General features: G+C 45.4%; 1 protein-coding gene across 1 annotated transcript in view; it reads right to left on the bottom strand.

Moving 5' to 3' along the window:
* Window positions 1-11,312: 11,312 nt before the first annotated feature.
* Window positions 11,313-13,269, bottom strand: part of emilin1b (elastin microfibril interfacer 1b) — a 58,763-nt gene continuing 56,806 nt past the window's right edge. The window contains exon 7 of the mRNA XM_069930600.1: window positions 11,313-12,067. Coding sequence (XP_069786701.1) covers window positions 11,739-12,067 — 329 coding nt within the window. The 3' untranslated portion in view covers window positions 11,313-11,738. The remainder of the gene's footprint in view (window positions 12,068-13,269) is intronic.

Genomic DNA, 13,269 nt, shown 5'->3' with positions numbered 1-13,269 from the left:
TTGGAATTCTTTGAGATGGTGACAGGTAAAATAGATGGGGGAGAGCCAGTGGATGTGGTGTACCTGGACTTCCAAAAGGCCTTCGATAAGGTCCCACATAAATGACTGGCTTCCAAAATCAAGGCTCATGGGATTGGGGGCAAAGTATTGATGTGGGTTGAGAACTGGCTGGCAGGTAGAAGACAGAGAGTTGGGATAAATGGCTCGTTTTCTGAGTGGCAGGCGGTGACCAGTGGGGTGCCACAGGGATCTGTACTGGGACCCCAGCTGTTCACAATTTACATTAATGATCTGGATGAGGGGATTGGATGTCATATCTCCAAATTTACAGATGACACAAAGCTAGGAGGGGTTGTGTGCATGGAAGAGGGGGTCAGGAAGCTCCAGTGTGATTTGGATAAATTGAGGGACTGGGCAGATACATGGCAAATGCACTACAATGTGGATCAATGTGAGGTTATCCACTTTGGTAATACAAACTGGAGGGCAGATTACTATTTGAATGGCAATAGATTGGGAGATGGGGAAGTGCAGAGAGACCTAGGGGTACTTGTACACCAGTCTCTGAAGGCGAGCATGCAGGTACAGCAGGCGGTTAAAAAGGCAAATGGTATGTTGGCCTTCATATCAAGAGGGTTTGAGTCTAGGAACAAGGATACCTTACTGCAGCTGTACAGGGCCTTGGTGAGACCCCACCTGGAGTATTGTGTGCAGTTTTGGTCACCTTATCTAAGGAAGGATGTTCTTGCAATGGAGGGAGTGCAGAGGCGATTCACCAGGCTGATACCTGGAATGGCAGGAATGACTTATGAGGAAAGCTGGCGCAAATTGGGATTGTACTCGCTGGAGTTTAGAAGATTGAGAGGGGATCTCAGAGACCTATAAAATTCTGGCAGGACTGGACAGAATGGATGCGGAAGGGATGTTTCCAATGGTGGGAAAATCCAGAACCCGGGGCCATGGTTTGAGGATAATAGGCAAACCATTTAGGACCGAGATGAGGAGGAATTTCTTGACCCAGAGGGTGGTGAATCTGTGGAATTCATTGCCACAGAGGGCAGTGGAGGCAGGTTCATTAAATTTATTTAAGAGGGAATTAGATATATTTCTTCAGTATAAGGGTATTAAAGGTTACGGAGAGATGGCGGGGACGGGCTACTGAAATTTAAGATCAGCCATGATCTCGTTGAATGGCGGAGCAGGCTCGAAGGGTCGAATGACCTACTCCTGCTCCTATCTTCTATGTTTCCATGTTTCTATCTATGAACTTTCCTGAGTGGTAAACATTTTCCTTTCGAGCACCAAAGCCTGATGAACTTTATACATGTTAAATTCTGTGCACAGTATTAGAATTGCCTGCATCCAGAGAAATTGGAAGAAGGAGAAGTGAGATTGAACTGTGAACCAAAGAATTTTTCTTAAATTTACACACACATTACCTATACGTGCGCTTAGCATTAGAAGGGGGTTAATTTGAGTTAGTTAAGTATAGAGATAAATTAAAGTTTGATTCTGTTTTGATATTTAAAGTTGATTAAAAATAACTTTTGTTTTATAAACCATTTGTCTTGGTGAATATCTATTGCTGCTGGCTTTTGGGATCCTTTGGGCTCGTAACACTGTACTGATGATAACCACACCAGCAGTGTGAGTATAAGACAGCTTAAATAAACTAATATGTAGACTAAGAGGTCTTGTCTCTCTGCAAGATGAACCTGGAAGGCTAGACTGCAGCTCTGGACTGCTTTATAGACAAGGTCACCGGGATGACCCCTGGTGACCTCGTGGTGTAATTACATCTCACCACAAACACTACAAACAGGCAAATAAGTCTCTGGGGGAGGGTGGATTCCTGCCTGAGTTCTATCGAGAATTTAAGGACTTATTAATATCTCTATATATGGAGGTGATAGATCAGGCCAGGGAAACGCGGTCCCTTCCAGAATATTTTGCAATGACGATTGTTACGACAATTTTGAAGAAGGGTAAAGATCCACTTATGCCCTCTTCCTATAGGCCAATTTCTCTGCTGAATACTGATTACAAGATCAAAGCCAAAGCCTTGGCAGATTGGCATTGCATTTGCCAAAGTTGATAAACAAGGACCAGACAGGCTTTGTGCAGGGGAGGCAGGCAGCGGACAATATTGGCAGACTGCTAAGTGTAGTGCATCTGGCACAATCTAGAAATGAGAGAGGGCTGGCCATTTCCTTGGATGCAGAAAAGGCCGTTGATAGACTGGAGTGGGAATTTTTGTTCAAGGTGCTGGAGAAGGCAGGGTTGGGGCCAATCTTTCAGAATTGGATCAGGGTGCTATATCACACGCCCAAGACGAAAGTTGTAACCAATGGGCAGGTCTCTTCAGCCTTCCCACTTACCAGATCTAGTAAGCAAGGGTGTCCACTCTCATTGGCTCTTTTTGTGCTGGCTATGGAACCGATGACGGGAGCTATTCGTCAGGATCCAGCCAAAAAGAGCACAAAATTAATTTGTTTGCTGATTACGTGGCGATATATTTGACAGACCATGCCCTTCCCTGCCTAGACTGCATGGGGTACTGGAGGACTATGGGAAACTTTCTGGGTACAAGATCAATTGGGATAAGAGTGAGATGATGCCACTCACTGAGGGGAATTATAGTCAATTTAAAGAAAATAGTAGTTTAAGGTGGCCACAGAAGGGGATAAAATGCCTAGGAGTTAATATTGATGGTAATTTGAATAATTTATACAAATTAAATTATACCCCCTAGCTGGGAAGAGTCAAGGAGAATTTAAAGAGATGGATGCCCTTGCCTATCACACTGGTGGGCAGGGTTAATTGTATCAAAATGAATGTGTTGCCAAGACTCCAGTATCTTTTCCAAACATTGCCTGTGCTGTTGCCCCAGGGTTTCTTTAAACAGCTGCTACATATGGTTAGAAGGTTTATTTGGAATGGTAAGGTACCAAGGGTCTCTATGGAAAAATTAACATGGGATTATAGTCTGGGCGGATTGAGATTGCCAGACTTCAAAAAATATTATTGGGCAGCTCAGTCGAGATACATCGCCTCTCTCTTTCAGGGAGGAGATCTACCACCCTGGGCACAAATTGATCTGCACCTGGTGGGCGAGAAGATAGCAGAGGATTTTATTTATAAATGGGACACCAAATTGTTGACAGGGAAGAAAGGCAGCCCCATATTAAAACAAGTGATTAGTATCTGGGTCAAAATCAACCAATATTTGAAGGCTAAAGTGGAGCTGTCACCAAAAGTGCCCCGACTCCTAATAAATTAATACCACTCACAGTGGGTAACAGGATTCTAGACATCTGGCTCCAAACGGCATCAGATGCATAGAGAACTCTTATGAGCAAGGGTGACTAATGTCATTTGAGCATCTTAAAAATAAATATGTTTTACCTAATAAAACATTCCACTGCTATCTTCAAATAATTATTTTCTGCGGGACGTATTAGGTCCAAGTATGGCCCTACCTCAATGGAATGATCTTCCGAATGAAATAGTTGCGGGAGGGTCCCTTCTGTCATTTAAGAGAAGGTTGGATATGTACATGGAGGTGAGGGAGTTGGAGGGTTATTGGCGGAGAGCGGGAGGTTTGAGCTAGTGGAGTTTTTCTAGTGAACTGATGCGGACTCGAAAGGCCGACATGGCCTGTTTCCACTCCGTAAATGGTTATATGGTTACCTCAATGCAGTAACATAGGGGCCCTGATCTGAAGGGGGTTCAGCAAGAAATTTATTTCAACAATGTATTATCTGTTCCAGTCAGAGTGACCCAAACTGGGCCTTCATAAGTCGAGAGAAAGATGGGAGTCGTACTTGGGCATTACAACTAATGAGAGATGCTGGTCTGACTTGTGCCGGGAAAGCATGACCATGATCATTAATGCAAGGTACAGGCTGGTCCAGTATAAATTTTTGCACCAGTTATATATAATGCCGCAGAAAATCAATAGATCCAAACCAGAATTCCCAGACCAATGCTTCAGGTGTGGTGTTGCAACCGGGACGATTGTACACACAACCTGGTCATGTGCCGAGGTGAGGTCCTTTTGGGTAGATCTAGGCCAAGTCCTGGAGAAAAATATAGGCAAGCGATTCCCACAGGACCCAGAGTATTTGTTCCTGTTGGGAAATATATGGATATAGGACTTATAATGAAGCTGTCCAACTTTCAAATCCAATTTGTGTTAATCGCAATGGCCAGGAAGTGCATTGTGGTGACTTGGAAGTTCGACTCTAGCCTTAGTGTCGAGTGATGGAACAAGGAAATGCAGAGCTGTGTTCCCCTGGAGAAAATAACATAACCTGAGAAACAAATACTGCATCTTTTGTAAGATCTGGCAGCCACACATGAACTACATAGGTGCATGGCGGAGGGCTTTCTCTGTCCCCTGCTGCTGTTCCCTCTCCACCACACTGATCCCAATCAAGGAAAGCCAAGAATGAGCACCGACCCAGAGGTCATCCGTTGAGCTGCAACAGTCCCTGCCCTTTATCTATTATTTGTTTTCTTATTTATTCTCCTAATGCTAATGTTTTGTTGTTGATCGTAGTGTGAGTGAATCGTGTTGTTCTACATGTGGGAGGAGGGGGGGCGGTTTGGTAGAGACACAGGCTTGTATATATAGTCATAAAGAAAAGGAACATATGTATATGGGATTGTGATCCGCCATTGTTCACAGGACGCTGTATATGACTGAACGAGCTTGTGTGAAAATATAAATAAAATATTCCAAAAAAAATTGAACCGGATCTGGACCTTCACATTCTCCTGGTTAAACCAACAATTTTACCGTTATTTCTTTGGCTTTGATTCTCCAAAGCATCAATCTTCTTCAATAAATCATTTCTCTGAACTACCCATCCAGTAAATGAATCCTCCATCTGTCCCATCTTTTCTTTACATCGCTCTAAATCATCTTGACAATCAGGAAAATCTTCCTCAATCTTCTCAAATTTGGCTTGTACTTTATCCACTAGGTTCTCACACTTTGCCACATCAGACTTTATTGAGATAATTTCTTCTTTCAAACCAATAAATTGTTCTTTCAAATTAAAAAAAACCCTTGATTCATCTGGTTTGCCACAGTCTATTTGTTTAGATAACATACCCAACTGATTTGTTGAACCAGAATAATGAAGATCAGATTAAATTTGTACCTGCTCAGATAAAGCCCTACCCTTGTAGATTACAGTTTCTTCCTCTTCCAGTCCCCCCATCATGTCCCCTTCCTCCTCCTCCATCGATCTTGATGGCATTTCGACCTGCTGCAGGTTTTTCCTCCCCCACCGCACGGGGCGAACACGGTATAGCGTGCAGGCATGAAGTCTCGCGCGTGCGTGGTTGCTTCTCATATTCAGGAGGAGGACATCTTCGGGCTCCAGATGCTTTACGATCTCAGCGCTGGGGTCACCTGAGACTTACCCAGGGACTGCCGTTGCAGTCTCAGATGTACAAAAATCGACTCCCCAGGCTCCATTTCGAAGGTAGGCCCAAGCTCTTTAGTACTTGAAAGCTGTTTCCCGATCCTTTTTTTAAACAGTTTATGCTTTTGTTTTCCTCATTGTTACCTTCAGAAACCCTTTTACTTTATACTCAATATTTTAATCTTTTTTTAAAAAACTTTAAAATTAGTTTTTTAATAGCATCTCCCACCTATGCCATCATGCCACGCCCCCTCCCATATGATGAATTGTTGTTCTGAGCAAGTGAGACAAGGCCGTCCACAGCGAGGAAGTAATTTGTGGTCCTCTATACGAAGTTACAAACGCCAATAAACCAAAACGAGATACCCAGGAACTGAGGAACACACAAGTGTCTGCAGTAGCATCGACCATAGGCACGGCCTCGGGCCACCGCGTAAACCTGTCTATTACTGTAAAAAGATAACAGGATCCTCTTGAAACAGGAAGCAGATCAACAATGTCCACAAGGGCACGAGCAAAACGCTGAGTAACTGCCGGGAGGGACTGCAGTGATGTCTTAGTACGTTGCTGAACTTTTGCTTTCTGGCAGGCAATGCAGGACTTCGCCATTTGTGTAACGTCTTTTTTAAGACCATGCCACACAAACCTGTCGGAAACCATATGAACAGTTGATCTAATCGATGGATGTGAGAAACCATGCAAAGGGGTGAATACTCGACGTTTCCATGATGCCTGGGTTCCCTGTTGATATATCACAGAGGAGTAGTTTGCCATTAACTCCAAACTGGACATCTTTCAATTGCAGGTTCGTGATTGCAGTCTGATAAGCATTCGTCTCATGGTCATGTTCTAGGGCCGCGGCCAAAGTTGTGTCGTCAATACCTTGATCAACAGACAAAACCTTGCGTAGAGCAGAGCGGGAAACTGCATCCGCTTCTACATTGTCTTTTCCAGAAATATGTAGTTTTTTTAGGAGAATTGTGAAATGAATGATAATTTCCGTTGTTGTCGAGCTGACCAGGGCTCTGCGACCTTGGAAAATGCAAACGTCAAGGTTGGTGTATATAGTAAAATCTCTGCCCTCCAAAAAAATAATGGAAGTGTCGAATAGACAAGTAAATGGCCAAAAGCTCCTTATAAAAAGCCCTGTATTTCTTCTCTGCTCCATGAAGATGGCGGCTGAAGAATGATAACAGTTTCTATTGCCCATTAACATATTGATGAAGTGCACCTCCTCTGGCCATTCTGGAAGTGTCTGTAGAAAGGGCGGTGACTGCATTTAAAACTGGGGAACTGAGCATGGTGGCGTGAGTCAGCAAATCTTTCGTCTTCAAGAAGGCCTTGCTTCCCTCCTCAGTCCAATGGATGGTTCTGGCAATTACGGACAGTAAATCAAAAAGAGGCTTCATGATATGAGCCTGCTCCCAGAAGAAACCGATGGTAAAAATTTACCATTTCCCAAGAATTTCTGCAAGCTTTTAGCCATAGCAGGTCATGAATACTTGGTAATAGCCTCAACTTTGGATGGCAGCGGAGTCACACGTTCCTGAGTAATCCTTATGCCTCAAGAAATCAATAATTTTTTCTCCAAAAACACATTTATCCAGATTGATGGTCAGTCCAAAGTTTTGAAGATGGATAAAAAGTGTACAAAGATGTTCCAAATGTCCTTCCTTAGTCCCACTGGCTACTAAGATGTTGTGGAGTTAAATGAAGACATTGGTCATACCACGTCCTAAAACGTCCATCACCCATTGAAATGATTGAGGAGCATTCTTTAATCCGAATGGATTCATAAAAATTCAAACAACCCAAACGGGGTAATTATTGCTGTTTTTAGAATGTCTTCTGGCTCTACTGGTATTTGGTGATAGCCACACTCCAAGTATATTTTGGAGAAGATCTTTGCTCCATGCGATTTAGCCAAGAAATCCTGAATATGAGGTATTGGATAATGATCTGGGATGGTGGCATCGTTAAGCTGCCTGTAATGTCCACAAGGTCGCCAATCTCCATTGTGTTTCGGGACCATATGTAATGGAGATGTCCATGGACAGTCGGACCTATGAATTCTGTCTAATTCCTCCATCTTGGCAAACTCTTCCGTTGCTAAGCACAGCTTCTCTGGAGGCAGTGGTGCGATTTAGTATGGATAGGAGGGCCCTTAGTACAAATGTGATGGCTTTACAGTGGAGGCAGAAAATTGTATCGTAATCTCAGGGAAATCTTCCAACAGCTTGGAGAATTCATCTACTGGTTTACCTAATGTTTGAAGGCACAGAGCAGGGGTCGAGGTGTCTGCCAGAGGAATAACCTGAAAAGTAATTCCATCTATTAGCCAACACCCTTTAAAGTTGACAAGGAATGAATGAGCCCAAAGAAAATCTGGACCAGGCAAAAGTTGGGATACTGCGACTATAATGAATGGGCAAGTGTAGAGATGATTCTCGAACTTAGCTTTCAACTTTTAGGTGCTGAAAGTCGGAATGTTGGAACTGTTAACTGCTCGTAGTTACAGGTCCGGGATAGGATGGTGTGTGTCAAAACTGGTGAATGAAAATACACTGACTTCTGAACCCGTGCCCACCAGAAATTTTCACTTTAATAGGCTTGCAGGTTTCTCGCCAACTGCTGCATCCCTTACTGGCGGTTGCCTGGGTGATTCCCACAATTGAGCAGGGTGGAAGGCAGTTGTGGGCATTTACTCCCCAAAGTCTGTGATAATAACACCAAGATGAGGTGTCCACAGGCTGCTTACTTGTCTCGGGGGATTGCCTGCTTGTAGGGAGTGATATGCTAAGAACACTAGAGCGTGAAACGGGGTCAATATTTGGGTGGGGGTGGGGTTGGATGTGCAGACTTGTTTTTCTTTGCTGTGCTTTTTAGCCAGCCATAGAATGCTTGGCTCCACCACTACACCCCTTGGGTCTTCAAATAAACACTTGGATAACAAGAGCCTAATCTCATCCGGCATTCGCTCTAAAAAGAGCTGTTCGAAGAACATATTAGGCCTTTTGCCAGCTGCCAGGAACATCCATTAGTTCTGAAGCGACACAGTCTCCCCACCCACCAAAATGTAGTCGTTTGGCTGCCCTTTCCATACTATATACACGTAATAAAAGTCCTTTTAAAGTGTCGTACTTGCTGGAACGTGGTGGATCCTGTAGGAAATCGCCGACCCTCTTGACGATGGCCTGGTCTAGGGCACTGACGATTTGGCAATAACTAGTGGTGTCCAGTTCGACTTTGTGAAAGTGAAATTGTGCTTCAGCCTGTTGGAATCATAGTTCAGGCTCAGCTGTCCAGAAAGGTGGCAGCTTCATAACAATGACCGGAGAGTCCACATTTGTCCAAAAATATGTTTTTGGACCCGTCAGGGTCACCAATTGTGGCCACTGGAATTGCAGTGGACATGACGAAATAACTACACAATGCGATTCTCGAGTGAATCAAAAGGATTTACTCTTTATCACATGTACAATCTTTTAAAAGCCCAAATCATGTGCTCGACACGTACTGACGTCACATGGCCGGTTCAATGCTTCCTGGGAGTTGTGGTGCCACCATACCACTGCTACAGGGTCTCTGTAACTTCTGTCCATTACCCCTTCTTCCTCTCGAATGATCTGGAGTTCACCCAACTCCAGTTCCACTTCCCTAACCTGGTCTGTAAGAAGCTGGACTTGGGTCCACTTCTTGCAGATGAAGCCATCAGGGATACTTTTGGCTACCTTGACATTTATGTCCCTGGCCCAGCGACCATTCCCACTGTCTATTATCGAGGAAAGAGATAGAAAAACCTCACCTTGCCTTGCTCCAACATTTCATGTCCACCTCAGACTCAGATATAGACCACACCGCTCACACTTCGGACCGCTCACACACCGTCCGCCATAATGGCTGCTCCACTTTGCCATACCTTCCTTTTATTGGCTAAAGTTAATGAGCCAATGGAGAGATTTAAACAAACGCCTACCTCTTCCGTTGCTTGACAAAATCTCCTCTTTAACACTGTGCTGGGATGAGTTTTCCACCAGACTCGAAGGTTTATCATGCCCCTCTCCCTTTGTTAAACATGTCCATCCTCCTTCACCTCTTCCTGGTTCCCCAGTCCCCATACTCCTCTACGCAAGCTCTCCCGCCCTGTCTATATTTCATGTTGGAGTCAGGAGGTTGCAAGGAGGGTCTGTGTGTGAGGAACCATTTTTATTTATTTACTTTTTAACATTGGGAAGGGAGAGGGTGGGGGCTACGCAGGCACGTGACCTTGGCACAGCTGAGAGGGAGTTTGAAAAGGTAAGGAACTCTTCCCTTGCTACTTTATGAGTTGGGGACAGGAGGCTGAAATTGGTTAGGGGCAGGAGGCCATTGAGATAATCGATAAGGACGTATAAAAAAAGGGCCAAATGTTACAGTGGCCAACGTCAGGGTGAGGGTCATTGTGACCTTATCTCTAGTGGTTCAGTCGAATCGTGGGTTGTAGTGGGTGTAATCGGGGAGGTGTAGTGGGGGGACTGGAATGGAGTCTGAAGTGGGGACTGAAGTGGGTGTAGTGGGACTGGTGGATGTAGTGTGGGTGTGTAGTGGGGACTGTAGTGAATGTAGTGAGGGCTGTAGTGTGGGGGGGGGGTGAAATGGGCATCTCCTCCCCTCATCTCCCCCCACTTCCCAGGCATCTTCCCCCCCCCTTCATCTCCCTCCCCCCCACTTCCCAGGTATCTCCCCTCACTTAATCCCCCACCCCCTTCTATCCAATGTCCAGCCTCCTTTTGGCTTCCTTTTCCTTTCATGTATAAGTAATGTCACAGACCCGAAAGGTGTTTCGGGCTCTATGGTCACCTTTGTACTTGAGTTCCAGAACTGGCTTTGTTGACGGACCAGCTCTGCCCGAACGACGCTTCTCACCTGCTGACCCTCACCTGCCACATTCAAAATGGCAGCACTGCTGGAGCTGTTGGAATGGCAGTGCTGCCGTTGGGGCAGACCCACAGAGAGCGTGGAGCGGGGAGCAGAGATACAGGGATCCTGCAGCCTCCAAATGCCCAGTTCAATTGCCATCAGCTCCCTACAGGCTTTGTACGGCCTGTAAATGGAGCCGAAGGTGGTTTCATTTAAGAATACTGTGATAGTGGGGTGTGGCAGCAGGCCACGAGAGGTTACAGACTGGGAAAGCAGAGGGACACAGCAGGCTGCAGGAGACTGGTTCGAGACTGGCTGAAGGGGCACCTGGTATCGGAACCGGAATGGGAGAGGGTGCTGAAGGCTTCCTGTCTGCGTCAGAGGTTTGGATCTGGAGCTCGGGTCGCCAATGGTTCGGACTGGACTCTGTGCGACAGCGGGGGCTGGAGGCGAATCCACGGACACTCGGTGACTCAGGGGAGGCTCTTGTTTGCTTCTCTTTCTCTGACTGTAAGGGAACTTCAGGCAATTTCTACCTATGGTGAATCTGTCGGCCTCACAACAGATGAAAACACATTTAGTGTAAATTATTACATGACCGTGAAGGGATCTTGAATAATTTCCTCCACTAGCTCATTGATCGCTTCAGTAGTAACACTGGGATCTCTGAACCCTGGCATCCAGATTGAGCTCAGAAAATGGGCAGCTGCAGTTTCCAGCTTTTGTGTCTAAAGCCCTGGATTCCCCAAAACCTCTGGCTTTCTCCATTTTTTTTTTAAGATGCTCCTCAAAACCTTCTCACTTAATCTGTATTTTGTTCTGTTGTATGTTTTGTGGTTGCAGTGGAGCCTTGAGGGAATTTTCTACATTGAGGGTGTTCTAGAAAGAGGGCTGCAGGGTTGGCAGGAGAGCTGGTGAAAAATGGGCTCTGTGAAGAAGCACGTCAACTGAAGATTGAAATCAAGAACATTGCCGTCGTAAACAATGAGTGAATTTGTTTTATTTATGATCAGTCATCTGAACTTTTCAATGAAAACTCCACAACCCTGGAATCAGTCAGAGCTCCCAGCTCTGCATGCAGGACTCGGGGCACCTCACTGCCACAACCCAGACAGGTTATGACGGGATCATTTAGGGTCTTTGATTAAAAGCACATCTTCCGAACAAGATGACATAGAGGTGTAAAATCTGATTCAGGGTGCGATGACCAGCAGGTCTGCACCTCTCAGTAGCTGTTGATGTCAGACATTACATTCTATTAAATAGAGTTCAACAGCATGAACAAAAGTAATGTCGAGATTGAACTCCTGTTCTCAATCCCAGATGTGAACGGTGCTCCTAATATATTAGTGTATAAATACTTCCCCACCTCACGCACAGTGCAATGGCCAGGGAGACCATCCTTCAAATATCCTCATTCTCATACAGAAGAGCCCCGTTAAAGATGGTCAGGGGTTCATCAGAATGGGCCAGTTTTCCTGTCACAAGATCAATGCAAACGGTGTCTCCTCGGCTGAGTGGTAAGATGATATTGAAAATACCCAGAGACCCTGACACAGGTTGGGGCCCTACCACTGGCCTGTTCTCCAGCCCCTCAGGTTGGAAGCCCCCAGAGTCGATCCGTGCCAGCCCTACGTTGGATTTGGCGAGGACAGCTTCAATCCGTTGATTACGATGTCCAGTCAAAATCGCACTGATGAAGTAATGGCCGTCAAATGGGGCAGTAAATATACCTGAAGATGACAGGAAAGAACAGGAAGAGGTTAGGTAAAAAGAAGTTTCCAGAGATGGGATGTGAGTAGAGACACACAGCGTGGCAACAGAGTTTTTGGCACATTGCCCACGATGACCAAAATGTCCCACCTGACCGCATTTGGCTATAACCCTCTAAACCAGTCCCATCCATGCACCCGTTCAAATGTTTCTTAAATGTTCCATTAGTGGCTTCCTCATCAACCCCTTTCAAACACCCACCACCCTCTGCTAAAAATAGTTCCCCCTCAGGTTCCTGTTAACTCCCTCTCCCACACCTTAAACCCATATCCTCTGGTTCTCAATTCCCCGAATCTGGGCAAAGACTCTGTGTGGTCCACCCAATCTATTCCTTCCATGATTTTCAACACCTCCATGGAATCAGAATCAGGATTTATTCTCATGAACCAGTCATGAAATTCAGTGCTTGTGGCACCATCGTAGAGCAAACATTCAGATTATAACCATCTTTCAACATTACTATATAAAAGTAACAAGAATCGTGCATGAAAAGTCAGGCCGTGTCTGGGGTTCATTGATTATTCAGGAACCTGATGGCAGTGGGGAAGAAGCGGTCCTTATGCCGCTGAGGGTTCGTCTTCAAGCTCCTGTACTTTTTCCCCGATGGTAGCAGAGTGAAGAGGCATGGCCTAGGTGGTGGGGTCTTTTAGGATAGAGGCCACCTTTTTAAGACCCCGCCTCATGCTGATGTCCCCGATGGAGTGAAGTCTGGTGCCTGTCATGCCGCAGGTCAAGTTAACAACCCTCTGGAGTTTATTCTTATCCTGTGAGTTAGTGCCTCCATACCAGACTGTGATGTAACCGGCCAGAATGCTCTCCATGGTACAACTGTAGAAGTTAACGAGAGTCTTCAGTAACATACAGAATCTCCTGAAACACCTAACAAAGTCTAGCTGCTGGCGTACCTACCTTGGGATTGAATCGACATGGACAGATCCAGGATAGATCCTCGGAGATGTTTACCCCCAGGAATTTGAAATTCTTGACCCTCTCCACTACTGAAGCCTTGATGAGGACTAGGTCATGTTCCCCTGACTTTCTCCTGAAGTCCACAATCATCTTGGTTTTGATGATATTGAGCACAAGGTTGTTGTCATTACACCATTCAACGAGCTGATCTGTCTCCCTCCTGTACACTTCCTCATTGCCATCTGGGATTCTG

Source organism: Narcine bancroftii, chromosome 4, assembly GCF_036971445.1.
Source record: "Narcine bancroftii isolate sNarBan1 chromosome 4, sNarBan1.hap1, whole genome shotgun sequence".
NCBI lineage: Eukaryota > Metazoa > Chordata > Chondrichthyes > Torpediniformes > Narcinidae > Narcine > Narcine bancroftii.
The sequence above is the reverse complement of the archived record's forward strand: the minus strand, read 5'-3'. Positions and strand labels throughout refer to the sequence as shown.